At 36.0% G+C, this 21,647-nt stretch overlaps 1 protein-coding gene across 1 annotated transcript in view; it reads right to left on the reverse strand.

Annotated features, from left to right (window-relative positions):
- The window catches only part of LOC128652604 (uridylate-specific endoribonuclease-like), an 82,276-nt gene extending 68,509 nt beyond the window's left edge, over positions 1 to 13,767 (reverse strand). Inside the window, exon 1 of the mRNA XM_053705536.1 lies at positions 13,308 to 13,767. Coding sequence (XP_053561511.1) covers positions 13,308 to 13,767 — 460 coding nt within the window. The remainder of the gene's footprint in view (positions 1 to 13,307) is intronic.
- Between the last annotated feature and the right edge of the window lie 7,880 nt (positions 13,768 to 21,647).

Raw genomic sequence — 21,647 nt, forward strand, 5'->3', positions numbered from 1 at the left:
AAACCTAAAGTTTGTGAAAAAGTTTGTGAAAAAGTGAACTTTTTTTTATTTTGATCACATTTGGCGGTGAAATGGTGGCATTAAAAATATACCCAAATGGGCCTAGATCAATACTTCGGGTTTTCTACTAAAAAAAAATATATATATATATTATTTATATATATATATATATATATATATATATCTATATATATATATATATATATATATATATATATATATATATTATATATATATATACACAGTATATATACATGTGAAGGGTTATTCATTGATACCTGACAGATATCAGTGTTACCAATGTAGTTTTGGCTAATTTTGAAGAAAAAAAAATGTTTGGAAATAACAAAGGATTACCGTACTTGTATTTATTGCCCTATAACTTGCAAAAAAAGCAAAGAACATGTAAACATTAGGTATTTCTAAACGCAGGACAAAATTTAGAAACTATTTAGCATGTTTTTTTTTTGGTGGTTGTAGATGTGTAACAGATTTTGGGGGGGTTAAAGTTAGAAAAAGTGTGTTTTTTCCATTTTTTCATCATATTTTATATTTTATTTTTTATAGTAAGTTATAAGATATGATGAAAATAGTTGTATATTTAGAAAGTCCATTTAATGGTGAGAAAAAACTATATATAATATGTGTGGGTACATTAAATGAATAAGAGGAAAATTACAGCTAAACATAAACACCGCAGAAATTGTAAAAATAACCCTTGGTCCAAATGGTCAAAAAAATGGAAAAGTGGTCTGGTCACTAAGGGTTTAAAGGGGTAGTGAAGGGTAAATTTATTGATTACCCATTGTCTTAAATGGGTAGTTGAGGATGATTTTACTGATTACCTGTGTCTTAAAGGAGCAGTTGAGGGTGAATTTACTTATTACCCTGTGTCTTAAAGGGCACATGAGGGTGAATTTACTGATTACCCTGTGTCTCAAAGGGGTTGTTAAGTATGATTTTATTGATTACCCTGTGTCTTAAAGGGGTAGTTGAGGGTGATTTTACTGATTACACAATGTCTTAAATGGGCACTTGAGGCTGATTTTACTGATTACCCTGTGTCTTAAAGGGACAGTTGGGTGGAATTTTACTGATTACCCTGTTTCTTAAAGGGGTAGTTAAGATTAAATTTACTGATAACCTTGTGTCTTAAAGGTAAAATAAAAAGTCACTCCAGCCCAATGGATAAATCAAAAGACCTTTATTGCTTCATGGTGCCAAGAAAACAAACAACAACATTTCAGACCTCTCACAGGTCCTTAGTCATGTCTACAGGTGTATACATAATGGCTGCCTTTATACCTGAATCTAGGTATCAAGACACACCCACATCCTGTATGGTAACTACCTCCTAGTGGTTACAATGTAGAATAGCATTGACATAGATTACATTTTTATTCTCTTAAAGATATAGTACCATATAGTGTGTTATATATTCAAAGTAAATTAAAACAATTAAAAAACAATGAGAGCACTATCCATTAACATCTAAGAGATCTATTAACATATAAGCAGGGCAGGTGGGAGAATTTTATTGCTCACAATGTTTCAATATATGACACACCTGTTTGGGGTCTGTGTGCTGGATGTTTCAGTATTTGATACACATGTTTTGGGTCTGTGCGCTGGATGTTTCAGTATGTGACACACTGTTTGGGTTCTCTGCGCTGGATGTGTCAGTATGTGACACACTGTTTGGGGTCTGTGTGCTGAATGTTTCTGTATGTGACACACTGTTTGGAGTCTGTGCGCTTGATGTTTCAATATGTGACACACTGTTTGGAGTCTGTGAGCTGGATATTTAAGTATGTGACACACTGTTTGGGGTCTCTTCTCTGGATGTTTTAGTTTGTTTATGCACTATTTGGCATCTGTGCTTTGGGTGTTTCAGTATGTGACACACTATTTGGGGTCTCTGCTCTGGATGTTTTAGTATGTATGCACTATTTGGCATCTGTGCTTTGGGTGTTTCAGTATGTGACACACTATTTGGTGCCTCTTTATTTTTTATTAGTAGATTCAGATCCCTGTTTATTTTTTTTACAGACACACACACACACGCACATAGATATTTATGTGTGTGTGTGTCTGTAAAAAATAAACAGGGATCTGAATCTACTAATAAAAAATAAAGAGGCTCCAATAGTGTGTCACATACTGAAACACCCAAAGCACGGATGTCAAATAGTGCGTCACATACTAAAACATCCAGAACAGAGACCCCAAATAGTGTGTCACATACTGACACACCAAGAGCACAGACGACAAAAAAGGGTGTCAAATACTGAAACATCCAGTGCACAGACCCCAAACAGTGTGTCACATACTGAAATATCCAGCGCACAGACTCCAAACAGTGTGTCACATGCTGAAACATCCAGTACACAGACCCCAAACAGTGTGTCACATACTGAAATATCCAGCGCACAGACTCCAAACAGTGTGTCACATACTGATACATCCAGCGCATCGACCCCAAACAGTGTGTCACACACTGAAACATTGTGAGCAATAAAATTCTCCCACCTTCCCCTTTAAGACTCAGGGTAATCAATAAAATCCTCCCACCTTCCCTTTAAGGACACAAGGTAATCCGTAAAATCCTACCCACCTTCCCATTTAAGACACAGAGTAATCAATACAATTTCCCCCATCTACCCCTTTAATAACAGAGTAATCAGTAAAATCACCTCAACTACCCCTTTTAAGACACAGGGTAATCAGAAAAATTCCACCCAACTGACTCTTTAAAACACAGGGTAATAAGTAAAATCACCCTCAACTGCCCCTTTAAGACATAGGGTAATCAGTAAATCACACTCAGCTATCCCTTTAAGACACAAAGCTAATATTAAAATCACCCTCAACTACCCCTTTAAGACACAGGGCAATCAGTAAAATCAAGCCCAACTGCCCCTTTAAGACGCAGGGTTAATAAGTAAAATCACCCACAACTGCCCCTTTAAGACATAGGGTAATCAGTAAAATCATGCTCAGCTGCCCCTTTAAGACACAGGGTAATCATTAAAATCACCCTCAACTATCTCTTTAAGACACAGGGTAATCTGTAAAATCACCTCAACTACCCCTTTAAGACACAGTGTAATCAATAAAATATCCCTTAACTACCTTTTAAGACACAGGGTAATCAGTAAAATCACCCCAAATACCCCTTTAAGACACTGGGTAATCAGTAAATGCCACCCAACTGCCCCTTTAAGACACAGGGTAATCCGTAAAATCACCCCAACTGCCCCTCTAAGGCATAGGGTAATCAGTAAAATCACCCCCAACTGCCCCTTTAAGACACAGGGTAATCAGTAAAATCATGTTCAACTGCCCCTTTAAGGCACAGGGTAATCAGTAAAATCACCCTCAACTATCCCTTTAAGACACAGGGTAATCTGTAAAATCACCTCAACTATCCCTTTAAGACACAGTGTAATCAATAAAATATCCCTTAACTACCCCTTTAAGACACAGGGTAATCAGTAAAATCACCCCCAAATACCCCTTAAGACACTGGGTAATCAGTAAAATGCCACCCAACTTCCCCTTTAAGACACAGGGTAATCAGTAAAATCACCCCAACTGCCCCTCTAAGACATAGGGTAACCAGTAAAATCACCCCAACTGCCCCTTTAAGACACAGTGTAATCAGTAAAATCATGTTCAACTGCCCCTTTAAGGCACAGGGTAATCAGTAAAATCACCCTCAACTGCCCCTTTAAGATATTGGGTATTCAGTAAAATCACGCTCAACTGCCCCTTTAAGACACAGGGTAATCAGTTAAATCACCCTAAACTACCCCTTTAAGACATAGGGTAATCAATAAAATCACCCTTAACCACCCCTTTAAGACACAGGGTAATCAGTAAAATCACCCCCAACTACCCCTTTAAGACACAGGGTAATCAGTAAAATGCCACCCAACTGCCCCTTTAAGACACAGGGTAATCAGTAAAATCACCCTCAACTGCCCCTTTAAGATATTAGGTAATCAGTAAAATCACGCTCAACTGCCCCTTTAAGACACAGGGTAATCAGTAAAATCACCCTAAATTACCCTTTAAGACATAGGGGTAATCAATACAATCACCCTTAACCACCCCTTTAAGACACAGGGTAATCAGTAAAATCACCCCAACTACCCCTTTAAGTCACAGGGTAATAAGTAAAATCACCCTCAACTGCCCCTTTACGACATAGGGTAACCAGTAAAATCATGCTCAACTGCCCCTTTAAGACAGGGTAATCAGTAAAATCACCATCAACTACCCCTTTAAGACAATGGGTAATCAATAAAATCTCCCCACCTACCCCTTAAAGACACAGGAAAATCAGTAAATTTAACCTCAACTACCCCTTTAAGACACTGGGTAATCAGTAAAATTCCAGTAAAATTCCACCCAACTGCACCTTAAAAAGAGCTACCCCTTTAGACACGCAGTTTGAGATCATTAAAATGTATATCTGATCAAATCCTTGAACGGAGTATGAAAATTGGATGGAACGCAGGCTGCTGTGACAGCCCAGGGCAGCGGCTTTCCTTTCAATCAGTATCTTCCATCACTGTAACACTTCCTGAATGGAAATCTAGTCAGGCAAGATATAACATCTGAGTTTAAAAAAAATCTTCAAAAACAATGTTGTTATGTCGACAAAATCCTCTCTGGGCTTCCGTAAAATTTAACAACTGGAGAACTTAAATACATTTGACATGAATATTGTGCAAAAAGCCAAGAGCTATATATATAAAACTAGTAAATATTTACCCAAAATGATCTGTCTTAAAAATAATCTAACTCCCTTTTTACAGATGTTTAATCCTATTTCATAGTCTCAGTTATAAGTTACAAAACTTGGCTGCCTTTAATGTTGTTGTATCCTTTTCATCTAGGAATATACAGTCACTTAGAAGTGACATAGTTTCAGTAGTTATATAACTTAATCAGAACAACATACAAGACATCTTTGCTCTTAGAACCACAATAACTAACATTGGATTACTGACAGGTTTTGGTCAGATAAACAAGAACAATACACATTTTGACAGTTGTCACAATATAGTGATGATAATGAACATTTATACACTAATAAATACAACATCCTGCACTATATGATAATGTGAGGCATCTCTACACACGCTGCTGCACTGTATAAATAATGCAGAGTACCTATACATTAATAACATATAGACTGCTCCATATAATGATGTTGAGGGGTCATATACTAAAAAACAGAACAGGCTGCCCTGTATAATGATATTGAGTGCCTATACAATGTGGGTCAGCTCAGCAACCTGTGCTACATAATGATGCCAAACATTTATACACTACTGTACTGTATAATTATTATGCCAATTATCTATACAGTGAAATAGGACTTGTCTTGCAGTATATAAAAAGTTGGAGTATTGCCAGTGCTCCTATTTGTGCCCATTATCCCCAGTAGTACCCATTAGGCTATGAGTGTAGGGAACGTCCCACTGCTGTCACCGGCTCCACCAACTTTTACAAAAGCAGCTAAAGTTTTGCAGAGATATTTCAGCCAGATGCTGTTCTGACTGACCTCTCTCTCTTCTTCCTATGTTTCAGGGGAGTCCCCTCCAATTCTAGCCATTTTGCCACCACATAGGTACCCTACTATGGAGCCCAAATTAGGCAGCAATAAAATAAATATACACATAAAAAAAATATATATATTATATCAATGCACCAAATTTGCACCTCCCCTACAGGGACACCCTTACGCCTAATCTGCCTCTATTGTAACACCGGCCAGGGCCGGCTCAACCATGGACTAAGTGGGTCCAATGGACCCAGGGCAGCACTTAATAAGGCCAGGGCCAGCACTTTAGGTGACTGAGTCAGTCACTGTCAGACCCAGACCATTCCTGTTTTCTGTCTCCATGATAGGAAGCCGCAGGTTCCCAGCAGCAAAACCTTATCATGCACAAAGACACAGAAGTGTTCAGGGGGTAACCTTTAAAGTAGGGCAAGTGCATCTCTTCCCTAACTTCCTTCCCACTTATTGTGCAATTGTGCATAAGCAGGTAGCCAGTCAGACTATTAGGTTGATTTGCTAATCAGTAACATTACTACCGGGGGGCATTATTGCATTCACCCAGGCAGCACAATATCTTGAGCCGGTGTCCTTGTCAAAATCTGCGACCGACGGAATTTGTGACCGTTACGTCACCACATTCCTGACTGCACACGTGACTGGTTGACCACCAATCACCTGCTAGTGACACCTCCTTCGTCAAGGTCGCACATTCTGAGTGCTCGCATCTGAGTGTTCACATTGATCCGGGTGGGAAAATGATACAGGCAAAGGAGCTATTGTATTGGGGCTCTTTTATTCTCCTAAAGCAACTTATCTCTAAAGCACCACACCGGAGGCAGAGTTAAGATGTTGCTTGCCCTCAATATTAGATATTTCTATTCAATCTCTCTGCATATTCACTTTTTAGGTTCACGTCCTCCATCTCTACTACACACATCTACTTTCTCGTGTCGCATATTACCGTCTTAAAGGGCCACTAAACCCAAAATCTTTCTTTCATGATTCAGATAGAGAATAGAAATTTAAACAACATTACAATTTACTTCTATTATTTATTTTGCTTCATTTTTTAGATATCCTTAGTTGAAGAAAAAGCAATGCACATGGTGAGCCAATCACACGAGGCTTCTATGTGCAGTAACCAATCAGCAGCTACTGAGCATATCTAGATATGCTTTTCAGCAAAGAATATCAAGAGAATAAAACAAATTAGATAAAAGAAGTAAATTAGAAAGATGTTTAAAATTGCATTCTCTTTCTAAATCATAAAAGAAAAAAAGTGGGTGTCATGTCCCTTTAACTCCAAGTACTTAATATTGTTACTGGTATATAGCCATTAGGTCAGGAATATATTATTGCCTCTTAGTAAGCGAGCACTCAGAATGTGCGACCGTGACGAAGGAGGTGTCTCTAGCAGGTGATTGGTGGTCAACCAGTCACGTGTGCACTGAGGAATGTGGTGACGTCACGGTCGCACATTCCGTCGGGTCACAGATTTCGATACTACACCGGGCCCTGACACCAGCCCTGGATGCAGGCTTATGAGGGACAGCATATTCATCACTGCCTAGGGCAGCACTAAACCTAAATATACCCCTGTTGCAGAGGAGATTATTACTACGTATACAAAATACCGACATTTCTTTGTTTTTTTTTCATGTGAAGAAGCTTTAAAGGCAATAAAACAGGTTTATAAAATCAGATTTTATAAACGAGACTTGAATTGAATTGAAAATAGTATTATATTTTCATTTGTCAGTGAGCTAAAAGAAGCACAGATTGTAATTTAAAGGGTCATTATAATAAAAACAATGACGCTCTACTCTACTTTAGAACAATGTACTTTTAAGACTAACAACCCTGCATCTTTGCGGGGGATAAACACATAGTAAAAATATTTTTCTACCAAAACAACAATAGATAAAGATACAGCCATAGAAGGAAATGTGTGGGGGGAGTTAGAGCTTTACAATTCAGAAACTAAAAAGAAAGGGTTAATGGTGAGGCACTGCAGTATACCATTTGCAGGTAAAGTAATTAAAGTACATATTATATTTTGTCTCTATCCCAACTTGTTTTATGTCCCTTTAACATGGCAGCCTCTGGCTCTATTAAAGCCTCTCAGTTTAAAGAAAATACAGATCACGTCTTAGTGCAATTTAAAATATTTACCAGTAAGTAACTTTTACATTATCTTTTTTAACACTTTATACAGCACAAAAATGTATTGGCCAGACATAACTGTAAGAAATCTTTACACGTGCCAAAGCAACATCTTGTTTCTACCCCCTGCTAACAATGTAAGATTCATTTTATATAGTGTATAATGCAGAATAAAATAATAGCTTGTGTAAAAAATCAGATATTCTAAATCTAAAGATAAATACAACATTAACAATGCACAATCTAAAGTAAACCAAAACCTTCATTGAGTACTTTAAATATTAAATCTGATACAATGCCTCCTTAATGCCTGTACAGTTTCCACAGTAAACCCCCCAGAAACTTACTGTCACTTGGGCAGGTTTCAAAGGCTACAATGCAGGATATAATAGAAAATACAGAAGGCAAAAAAACACCTTCATCATGGTGGCAAAAGAGACAGAAGAATCCTCTCCTGAGTCCAAGTAACACTGAGATCTATTCTGTGGAAGGGTGTGTCTTTTTTATACTAGTTTTTAAAAGGGGAGGAATAAATAAATATATAAAAAACCTTAAAAAAACAAAACAAAAAAACACTCATCGCTTGTCAGTAATTAAGAATTAATTGTTAATCTCACATTCATTAGATTTGTATCCATAAGATCATTCAAAATTAATATTTCCCTATTATTTATTATTATTTATTATTATTATTATTATTATTATTATTATTATTTTTAATAATATCCAGGCATAACTCAGCAAATTATGACTAGATAATAGTTTTTATGACAAAGTTTTTTCTTTTTTTCAGAATGAGTCAAAAGAATAAACTACTTTATAAGCTTGGTTTTTGCTGTCATTTTGTCAAGAAAATACCACATAAAAGATAATGATAGTGTGTTGTTATATAAACAGCCTTGTTATTGAAAGACAAGAGTGTTTGTGGAATTAAATCTGAAACAGCTATGACCATATAGCAGTATTACTGAGTTACAATAAGGGACATTTCTTAAGACTTGTGTTTACATCATAACTTTTATAACCTTTTTATAAATTGTTTCATAGATATTGCTTTGTGTCTGGCCCGAAATGAGTACATTATTAACTGCCTCAGTAAGTTGTGATGAAGAACCTATATGAGACAAATATAAGTAAAAATGGGAGGATGCAGGTTGGGCCCATGCTTGGATTTTTGGATTACACGGGCAAAGAGACATTACCCCCCCCACCCATGAAATTAAAATACACTACCAATACTGTTTCTTAACTAAATGTTCTAGTGATGAGCTAAGACAGCTATAGATAACTATTTATCTATCCTATTAAATAGATTCTAATTATCACATCAAATTGACTGTTAATATGTTAATCTGTAGCAAATCAGTGATGGTTCTGCATAATGAATGAAACAGTGATGACAATATATAACACACAGGAATCTGGAGGCAGGATGACCTTTTTTTCTTTTTCCCCATTATACCGAGACTGATATAAGTATGTCTAACAGGAAAATGTACCAAGCTGCAGGTGGATAAGTTCTTAAGCAGAAAACCTGTCCAACTTCAATTGCCACTTGGAAAAATTTAAGACTGCAGAAGAGCTGTATTGTCCACTCCTGCACCCTGCTCTTGGGCAACCGATTGCATGAGAGCAGGACCTGTCAATCATCCAGAACAAACGAGTTTTGGGTGATTTATCTTTGTCACCTAGGATAAGAAGCAGTTTCTTAAATTTGTGGTTTCAGACTCACTCTTGCCAGCCTGAACTGCAAATTCTCAGAAGCTGGGAATACATCTTGATAAGCCCTAAAATAGACCACATTAACTTACAGTGGGTTACTATCAGGTTTTGGTCAGATAAACAAGAACAATACACATTTTGACAGTTGTCACAATATAGTGATGATAATGAACATTTATACACTAATAAATACAACATCCTGCACTATATGATAATGTGAGGCATCTTTACACACACTGCACTGTATCATTAATGCAGAGCACCTATACATTAATAACATATAGGCTGCTCCATATAATGATGTTGAGGGGTCATATACTAAAAAACAGAACAGGCTGCCCTGTATAATGATAATGAGTGCCTATACAATGTGGGTCAGCTCAGCAACCTGTGCTACATAATGATGCCAAACATTTATACACTGAAAATGAACAATACTGTACTGTATAATTATTATGCCAATTATCTATACAAAAATGAAATAGGACTTGTCTTGCAGTATATAAAAAGTTGGAGTATTGCCAGTGCTCCTATTTGTGCCCATTATCCCCAGTAGTACCCATTAGGCTATGAGTGTAGGGAACGTCCCACTGCTGTCACCGGCTCCAACAACTTTTACAAAAACAGCTAAAGTTTTGCAGAGATATTTTAGCCAGATGCTTCCAGCTGTTCTGACTGACCTCTCTCTTTGCTTTCCTATGTTTCAGGGGAGTCCCATCCGATTTTAGCCATTTTGCCACCACATAGGTCCCCTACTATGGAGCCCAAATTAGGCAGCAAAAAAAACAATTAAAGGGACATGAAACCCACATTTTTTCTTTCATGAGTCAGAAAGAGCATGTGATTTTAAACAACTTTCTAATTTACTTCTATTATCTAATTTGCTTCATTCTCTTGATATCCTTTGCTGAAAGCATATCTAGATAGCATCAGCAGCTGATGATTGGTTGCTGCACATAGATGCTTCGTGTGATTGGCTCACCCATGTGCATTACTATATCTTCAACAAAGGATATCTAAAGAATGAAGAAAGTTAGATAATAGAAGTAAATTGGAATGTTGTTTAAAATTGTATTCTCTACCTGAATCATGACAGAAACATTTTGGGCTTAGTGTCCCTCTAATAATTATATCATGCACCAAATTTGCGCTTCCCCTACAGGGGCGCCTTTAGGTGGTCACCTAGTCTTCCTTTATTTTAACACCGGCCCTGGATGGAGGCTTATGAGGGAAAGCAGATTTATCATTGCCTAAGGCAGTACTAAACCTAAATATAACTAGTGATGTCGCGAACTTAAAAATTTTGGTTCGCGAACGGCGGACTCGAACTTCCGTTACTGTTCGCGAACCGACGAACCGCGCGAACCGCCATTGACTTCAACAGGCAGGCAAACTTTAAAACTCACAAGGACTCTTTCTGGCCACAATAGTGATGGAAAAGTTGTTTCAAGGGTACTAACACCTGGACTGTGGCATGCTGGAGGGGGATCCATGGCAAAACTCCCATGGAAAATTACATAGTTGATGCAGAGTCTGCTTTTAACCCATAAAAGGCCTAAATCACCTAACATTAATAAATTGTTTGCAATAACGTGCTTTAAAACATCAGTTATGATGTTGTATCGATCAGGTAGTGTAAAGGTTACGCCCGCTTCACAGTGACAGACCAAACTCCAAGTGTAACGCACCACAAACAACCGCAAACAGTCCATTTGCACAACCACAAGATAGATTTGATAGATAGATACATAGATTACATAGCTCTATAGATGCAATATACATGAGATCGATACAAATTACATAGATCAATAGATGCAATATACATTTGATAGATATGAATTACATAGATCAATAGATGCAATATCCATTTGATAGATACGAATTTTATCGATCAAAAGATGCAATATACATTTGATAGATACGAATTACATTGATCAAAAGATGCAATATACATTTTATAGATACGAATTACATCGATCAATAGATGCAATATACATTTGATAGATACGATTGATAGTTAGATAGATTTGATAGATAAATAGATAGATTTGATAAGACATGCGGTCTGGGACCCGTGGTGTGTTAAGTAGTACTATTCTTAGCAGTTTACTACTACCTGTTACTCCTCCTTTCGGGGGAGGTCTATATGGCCTGCATTTTTGGAACAGGGAGATGGAAGAAGATAATTGGTCTTTATTTTTTAAATATTAAAATTACTGTGACAACAAATATGATTGGTGGCACTAGTTGGCAATTGGCCCTGGCTGACACACACGCTGGGAGGAAGGCAACTGCAATTAGATTACACTAGCTGACTGATGCTTTACAGTCCAATTTTTTTTTTTTTAAATTTACAATACTGTTAGAACAAATATGATTGGTGGCACTAGTTGGAAATTGCAAGTGGGCCTGGCACACACGCTGGCAGGCAGGCAACTGCAATTCAATGGCACTAGCAGACTGATGATTCACAGTAAAAAAAGTTTTTAGTTTAAATATTTTCAAATGAATAAAGATGTATACAGCACCCACTACTCACTAGTGCACGGAGAGGGCTGACCAAGCCCAAACAATTCAAGTATAAGAAAGCAGTCTCCAGCAGTGAGCAAAGTGACTTTTATTTTAAACACAGGTCAAATACAGCAACGTTTCGGGCTAACAATAAGCCCTTTCTCAAGCCTGACATAAGTTAAACAAAACACCATTTAAATAGCCATATTGGCGCCAAACAATTGTGAAAAAATTGCACATATATCGCCCTCCAGTGGTGGACTTGAATATTGCATATCAAAATAAATTTTCTTGCACTTGCAAAGATACAAATGTGTTACAAAATATTTTACATTGTATATATTGCACAAATTCAATAACCAACTTCATAAGTAAAGTGCCAAGTGATCCTATAAAAATAAAAATAAAAAGTAAAAAATTAGAATAATAAAAATAATATGTGACAACTAAATTCAATGTGAATATATTAGTAAAAATAAATATATTAAGTATTCAAATTTATTAGAATTTAAAATTAAAATTGATCACAATACTCATATCAAAATCTCTTAATTACCATATATATATATAGGAACACAATCAATCGAATGGACTATATATAGATTAAAAAATTGATATATATGGGAATCCTTCAACAAAGGATACCCATATTACAATAAGTCAGAAATTTAAAAACTAATGGGTACTCAGTAAATATATAGGTAATGCCAAATGTCTATATCCAATAATGTCACTCAAATGACCTTTTTTGACTTACTAGTTAAGGCATAATCCACTATAATGCTAAATTTAAATATATAGCAAAGGTAAATGCAAACCCGTAAGCTTACTAAAAGAAGTAACCCTATTTATCTTACTCAATATTAAATTACAATTTTTAAATTTTAAATTTTAAATGTTGTCCAGTTACACTCCCTATTGAGGCCTTTAGGCCATAAGGTGTTAAGCTCATTGATCCAAAAGGCTTCCCTTTTATTCAATAAGGCCTCTCTATCACCACCTCTCCTTGGCATGTGTATATGTTCCAAAATTTGGAAACGTAATTGGCTGATGCTATGTCCTGCTTGTAGAAAATGCGCAGACACTGGAGCATCCTTGCCACATCTAATATTTGACTTGTGCTCAGATATCCTCTCACGTGCCTCCCTTGTCGATTGTCCAATGTATACCAATGAACATGGACATTTAATGGCATAGATGATAAATTCTGTTCTACAAGTCAAATATTCTTTAATTCGGTATTTTCTACCTGTATAGGGATGAAAAAATTCTCCTCCCTTAATCATAGAATTACAATTTATGCAAGAAAGGCAAGGATAGCAACCTGTGCGCCGCTTACCAGTAATAGTTTTCTGATGATATTTATGACTACCAACATCTGCTCTAACTAGTTGATCTTTAATATTTGGACTCCTTTTGTAAGCCTGCATTGGAGGTTCATGGAATGCATTAATGTCAGGATGGCATTTCTGTAGAATGTGCCAATACTTTCGTATAATTTTGTTAACCTGACTACTCCTAGTGCTATATTGTGTGACAAATAATAGCCTATTGATCTTGTCTTTATTCCTATTCCTCTTGTTTCCAATGGGTTCAGACTTTCCAATTCTTGAAATGATATTTTGCTTCTCTTTATTCACAAGTTCAAACGGGTAACCTCTTTGTAAAAATTTGTTTGAAATCTGTTCCAGTCTTTTTGTTTTTAATTCAGTATCAGACACAATACGATCTACTCTTAATAATTGACTTTTTGGTATTGCTTTAAAGGTGGAAGGTGGATGAAAGCTGCCATACAGCATAGTGTTGTTTTTATCTGTGGGCTTTGAATAAATGTCCGCTCTCAATCCATGTTCCACCTTGTAAATGCATGTGTCTAAGAGTTGAATAGACTACTCATCCCATGTCAAACAAAATTTAATACCATTAACAGACTTATTGAGATCATCATTAAATAGAAGTAGGGATCCAATGTCGCCATACCATATGCCAAACACATCGTCAATGAACCTCCACCATGTGGCACCAAATTTCTTAAATAATGTATGTTCATAGACAAAAATCTCTTCAAAATTATTCATAAAAATTTTGGCATATGTTGGGGCGACATTGGATCCCATAGCAGTACCCTTCTTTTGAAAGAAAAATTCATCCTTAAAAAGAAAATAATTCATATAGAGAATAACCTCTAATAATTCTAAAAAGAATTGTATCTGAGGTAAGCTGAATCTATTGTCAGTTTTCAAAACCTTGGCAACTGATTCTATCCCACTTGTATGTTTAATAGATGTGTATAAGCTAGACGGAATCGTCAGCTTGTTTTTTCACAGAGGATTCGGATGCAGACACCGGAGGGGTGGCAGGAAACACCGGAAGCGTGCAATCGTCCAACCATGGAGCAAAGAAAGCCAAACAAACCCGGTGGAACAGCCGGGGCAGAGGTAGGAATCACAACTGAGTATGGCATGGAGTGCTGTGAGTGCCGAATTGCTATCGCAGAATTCAGTTGATGTTCCTCCCCTTGATACAAGCGGGACTCTTGGTAAATGACTTTTGTATTTTCTAATAATGCAATGGACTTTGATATTGACAAAGATGTAAATGTTGATAATTTAACAGCTAAGAGCAAATATGTAAGTGATACTAATAATGATAGTCGGGCTGATGCTCACGCTAAAGAAATTAATATTGTTCATAATATCTCAGGGGTTAATTTAACTAATGAAGAAGTCACTCTCCTCAACAAAGGGCTATCATATTGCCCTATTAACAAAGGGAATTTATTCCAATTGAAACATGAATTACATGCTTTTTTTTCGCAGGATTAAACTAAAATTGTTTTTTGACAAAAAAAGGTAAAACTGATAATGCGGTAACCCCTTTTAAGAGCAATGAGATGCTGACTTGCCAGACAGTGGGTCTTAAGAAAAATAGCAATTTTAATCCGGTCATTACTGATAATGGAGCCAATACATTCTTTGAACTAGTACTTAGGGATGTCGAGCAATTATTCCAGACACCTGATATTATGTTCCAAAAACGATTGATGGAATATAAAAATGATTCGGCATCCTTGAAGTGCTTGAAACAGAGAAAGGAATTGGCTATTAAGGCAGCTGACAAGGGTGGTGCCCTAGTAGTGATGAATCAGGTGGCATATATATCTGAAATTGAGCAACAACTTAGTGATACCTCTGTATACGTCAGGATTGGTTATGACCCCACACGCATAAGAATCAGAAAGAGATTATAAGTATTCTGGGTAAATCTAAAAACAATGGATTGATTTCTAAAGATTTGTATGATTTTTTTACATGTTAAACATCCAGTGAGACCTGTCATCTATTGTCTGCCAAAGATCCATAAGAATGAGTTAGAACCACCTGGCAGACCAATAGTGGCAGGATCTGGATCTATTTTCACTAATATTTCTATCTTCTTGGACAAGATTCTACAACCATATGTGGTGAAATCTACATCTTATATCCAAGATACATATGATTGAACAACTGGATTTGGAAAGTACTAAGGTTATTCTGTTTACACTTGACATGTCTAGCTCATACACATCTATTAAACATACAAGTGGGATAGAATCAGTTGCCAAGGTTTTGAAAACTGACAATAGATTCAGCTTACCTCAGATACAATTCTTTTTAGAATTATTAGAGGTTATTCTCTATATGAATTATTTTCTTTTTAAGGATGAATTTTTCTTTCAAAAGAAAGGTACTGCTATGGGATCCAATGTCGCCCCAACATATGCCAAAATTTTTATGAACAATTTTGAAGAGATTTTTGTCTATGAACATACATTATTTAAGAAATTTGGTGCCACATGGTGGAGGTTCATTGACGATGTGTTTGGCATATGGTATGGCGACATTGGATCCCTACTTCTATTTATTGATGATCTCAATAAGTCTGTTAATGGTATTAAATTTTGTTTGACATGGGATGAGCAGTCTATTCAACTCTTAGACACATGCATTTACAAGGTGGAACATGGATTGAGAGCGGACATTTATTCAAAGCCCACAGATAAAAACAACACTATGCTGTATGGCAGCTTTCATCCACCTTCCACCTTTAAAGCAATACCAAAAAGTCAATTATTAAGAGTAGATCGTATTGTGTCTGATACTGAATTAAAAAACAAAAAGACTGGAACAGATGTCAAACAAATTTTTTACAAAGAGGTTACCCGTTTGAACTTGTGAATAAAGAGAAGCAAAATATCATTTCAAAAATTGGAAAGTCTGAACCCATTGGGAATAGGAATAAAGACAAGATCAATAGGCCTATTATTTGTCACACAATATAGCACTAGGAGTAGTCAGGTTAACAAAATTATACGAAAGTATTGGCACATTCTACAGAAATGCCATCCTGACATTAATGCATTCCATGAACCTCCAATGCCGGCTTGCAAAATGAGTCCAAATATTAAAGATCAACTAGTTAGAACAGATGTTGGTAGTCATAAATATCATCAAAAAACTATTACTGGTAAGCGGCGCACAGGTTACTATCCTTGCCTTTCTTGGATAAATTGTAATTCTATAATTAAGGGAGGAGAATTTTTTCATCCCTATACAGGTAGAAAATACTGAATTAAAGAATATTTGACTTGTAGAACAGAATTTATCATCTATGCCATTAAATGTCCATGTTCATTGGTATACATTGGACAATCGACAAGGGAGGCACGTGAGAGGATATCTGAGCACAAGTCAAATATTAGATGTGGCAAGGATGCTCCAGTGTCTGCGCATTTTCTACAAGCAGGACATAGCATCAGCCAATTACGTTTCCAAATTTTGGAACATATACACATGCCAAGGAGAGGTGGTGATAGAGAGGCCTTATTGAATAAAAGGGAAGCCTTTTGGATCAATGAGCTTAACACCTTATGGCCTAAAGGCCTCAATAGGGAGTGTAACTGGACAACATTTAAAATTTAAAATTTAAAAATTGTAATTTAATATTGAGTAAGATAAATAGGTTACTTCTTTTAGTAAGCTTACGGGTTTGCATTTACCTTTGCTATATATTTAAATTTAGCATTATAGTGGATTATGCCTTAACTAGTAAGTCAAAAAAGGTAATTTGAGTGACATTATTGGATATAGACATTTGGCATTACCTATATATTTACTGAGTACCCATTAGTTTTTAAATTTCTGACTTTATTGTAATATGGGTATCCTTTGTTGAAGGATTCCCATATATATCAATTTTTTAATCTATATATAGTCCATTCGATTGATTGTGTTCCTATATATATATGGTAATTAAGAGATTTTGATATGAGTATTGTGATCAATTTTAATTTTAAATTCAAATAAATTTGAATACTTAATATATTTATTTTTACTAATATATTCACATTGAATTTAGTTGTCACATATTATTTTTATTATTCTAATTTTTTACTTTTTATTTTTATTTTTATAGGATCACTTGGCACTTTACTTATGAAGTTTTTTCACAATTGTTTGGCGCCAATATGGCTATTTAAATGTTGTTTTGTTTAATTTATGTCAGGCTTGAGAAAGGGCTTATTGTTAGCCCGAAACGTTGCTTTATTTGACCTGTGTTTAAAATAAAAAGTCACTTTGCTCACTGCTGGAGACTGCTTTCTTATACTTTAAATATTTTCAAACCTGTTAGAACAAATATGATTGGTGGCACTAGTTGGCTTGGCAAGTGGGCCTGGCACACACGCTGGGAGGAAGGCAACTGCAATTAGATTGCACTAGATGACTAATGTTTCACAGTCAAGAATTTTTTTTATTTTAAAAATTTAAAATACTGTTAGAACAAATATGATTGGTGTAACTAGTTGGCAAGTGGGCCTGGCACACCACGCTGGCAGGCAGGCAACTGCAATTCAATGGCACTAGCAGACTGATGATTCACAGTCAAAAAAGTTTTGATTTAAAATATTTTCAATACTGTTACAACAAATATGATTGGTGGCACTAGTTGGCTAGTGGGCCTGGCACACACGCTGGCAGGCAGGAACTGCAATTCAATTGCACTAGCAGACTGATGTTTCACAGTCTAAGAATTTTTTATTTGAAATATTTACAATACTGTTAGAACAAATATGATTGGTGTAACTAGTTGGCAAGTGGGCCTGGCACACACGCTGGCAGACAGGCAACTGCAATTCAATGGCACTAGCAGACTGATGATTCACAGTCAAAAAAGTTTTGATTTAAAATATTTTCAATACTGTTACAACAAATATGATTGGTGGCACTAGTTGGCTAGTGGGCCTGGCACACACGCTGGCAGGCGGAAACTGCAATTCATTGCACTAGCAGACTGATGATTCACAGCTCTAAGAATTTTTTATTTTAAATATTTACAATACTGTTAGAACAAATATGATTGGTGGCAGTAGTTGGCAGCAAGTGGACCTGGCACACACGCTGGCAGGCAGGCAACTGCAATTCAATGGCACTAGCAGACTGATGATTCACAGTCAAAAAACTTTTGATTTAAAATATTTCAATACTGTTACAACAAATGTGATTGGTGGCACTAGTTGGCTAGTGGGCCTGGCACACACGCTGGCAGGCAGGAAACTGCAATTCAATTGTACTAGCAGACTCATGATTCACAGTCTAAGAATTTTTTATTTGAAATATTTACAATACTGTTAGAACAAATATGATTGGTGTAACTAGTTGGCAAGTGGGCCTGGCACACACGCTGGCAGGCAGGCAACTGCAATTCAATGGCACTAGCAGACTGATGATTCACAGTCAAAAAAGTTTTGATTTAAAATATTTTCAAAAACTGTTATAACAAATATGATTGGTGGCAATAGTTGGCAGCAAGTGGGGCCTGGCACACACGCTGGCAGGCAGGCAACTGCAATTAGATTACACATGCAGACTGATGTTTCACAGTCAAAAAATATATTTTTTTAAATATTTACACTACTGTTATAACAAATATGATTGGTGGCACTAGTTGGCAAGTGGGCCTGGCACACACGCTGGCAGGCAGGCAACTGCAATTCAATTGCACTAGCAGACTGATGATTCACAGTCAAAAAAGTTTTTATTTTAAATATTTACACTACTGTTATAACAAATATGATTTGTGGCACTAGTTGGAAAGTGGGCCTGGCACACACGCTGGCAAATAGGCAACTGCAATTAAATAACAATAGCAGACTGATGTAACAATTTGTTTTTAAAAAGTTACACTAATGTTACAACAGATAGGAGTGATGGCACTCAGGATAGAACTAGGCACAGTATGTGCTGGGCCAGCCTGACACACAGGCTGGCACTAGTGGCAGGCTGGCCTGCAAACTAAAATTAAAGGACACTGAACCCAAAATTTTGTTTTGTAATTCAGAAAGAACATGCAATTTTAAGCAACTTTCTAATTTACTCTTATTATCACATTTTTCTTTGTTTGAAAAAGAAGGTATCTATGCTTTTTTTGGGTTTCAGTACTCTGGACAGCATTTTTTTATTGGTGGATGAATTTATCCACCAATCAGCAAGGACAACCCAGGGTTGTTCACCAAAAATGGGCCGGCATCTAAACTTACATTCTTGCATTTTAAATAAAGATACCAAGAGAATGAAGAAAATGTGATAATAGGAGTAAATTAGAAAGTTGATTAAAATTCCATGCTCAATCTGAATCACGAAAGAAAATTTATGGGTACAGTGTCCCTTTAAATAACACTAGAAGACTGATGTAAAAAGTTTTTTTTTACAAAATTTAAACTAATGTTACACCAGATAGGAGTGGTGGACTGGCACTGAGGATGGAAGTAGGCGCAGTATATGCTGGCAGTCTGACACACAGGCTGGCACTAATGGCAGCCAGGCTGGCCTGGCAACTAATATTAAATAACACTAGAAGAGGACTGATGTAAATTTTTTTTTTTTACATTTACACTAATGTTACACCAGATATAAGTGGTGGAAAAAAGAGCTATTAATCACACTATATGATGTGGGCCTTACACACAGGCCTGATGGAAAATGAAATTAGATTACACTAGCAAAATGATTTAAAAGTTTTTTTTTAAATTTTAAATAATGTTAAGCAGATATGAGTGGTGGCTGCTGGCACAGCAATTAAAGTTGTATGCTGTGTAAGCCTGACACACAGGCCTGATAGAAAATGAAATTAGATTACACTAGCAAAATGATTTAAAAGTTTTTTTAAAAAATTTTAAAATAATGTTAAGCAGATATGAGTGGTGGCTGCTAGGACAGCAATTAACCACAGTATGCTGTGTAAGCCAGAAACACACATGCCTGATAGAAAATGAAATTAGATTACACTAGCAAAATTATTTAAAAGTTTTTTTTTATTTAAAATAATGTTAAGTAGATATGAGTGGTGGCTGCTAGGACAACAATTAACCACAGTATGCTGTGTAAGCCAGAAGCACACAGGCCTGATAGAAAATGAAATTAGATTACACTAGCAAAATGATTTAAAAGTTTTTTTTTTTAATTTAAAATAATGTTAAGCAGATATGAGTGGTGGCTGCTAGGGCAGCAATTAACCACAGTATGCTGTGTAAGCCAGAAACACACAGGCCTGATAGAAAATGAAATTAGATTACACTAGCAAAATTATTTAAAAGTTGTTTTTTTTTTAATTTTAAAATAATGTTAAGCAGATATGAGTGGTGGCTGCTAGGGCAGCAATTAACCACAGTATGCTGTGTAAGCCAGAAACACACAGGCCTGATAGAAAATGAAATTAGATTACACTAGCAAAATGATTTAAAAGTTTTTTTTTTTCAATTTAAAAATAATGTTAAGCAGATGTGAGTGGTGGCTGCTAGGGCAGCAATTAACCACAGTATGCTGTGTTAGCCAGAAACACACAGGCCTGATAGAAAATGAAATTAGATTACATTAGCAAAATGATTTAAAAGTTTTTTTTTTTTCAATTTAAAATAATGTTAAGCAGATATGAGTGGTGGCTGCTAGGGCAGCAATTAACCACTGTATGCTGTGCAAGCCAGAAACACACAGGCCTGATAGAAAATGAAATTAGATTACACTAGCAAAATGATTTAAAAGTTTTTTATTTTTAATTTAAAATAATGTTTAAGCAGATATGAGTGGTGGCTGATAGGGCAGCAATTAACCACAGTATGCTGTGGAAGCCAGACACACAGGTCTGATAGAAAATGAAATTAGATTACACTAGCAAATTGATTTAAAAGTTGTTTTTTTTTAATTTAAAATAATGTTAAGCAGATATGAATGGTGGCTGCTAGGACAGCAATTAACCACAGTATGCTGTGTAAGCCAGAAACACACAGGCCTGATAGAAAATTAAATTAGATTACACTAGCAAAATGATTTAAAAGTTTTTTTTTTTAATTTAAAATAATGTTAAGCAGATATGAGTGGTGCCTGCTAGGGCAGCAATTAACCACAGTATGCTGTGTAAGTCAGAAACACACAGGCCTGATAGAAAATGAAATTAGATTACACTAGCAAAATGATTTTAAAGTTTTTTTAAAAAATTTAAAATAATTTTAAGCAGATATGAGTGGTGGCTGCTAGGACAGCAATTAACCACAGTATGCTGTGTAAGCCAGAAACACACAGGCCTGATAGAAAATGAAATTAGATTACACTAGCAAAATGATTTAAAAGTTTTGTTGGTTAAATTT

Source organism: Bombina bombina, chromosome 3 (assembly GCF_027579735.1).
Source record: "Bombina bombina isolate aBomBom1 chromosome 3, aBomBom1.pri, whole genome shotgun sequence".
NCBI classification, from domain to species: Eukaryota; Metazoa; Chordata; class Amphibia; order Anura; family Bombinatoridae; genus Bombina; species Bombina bombina.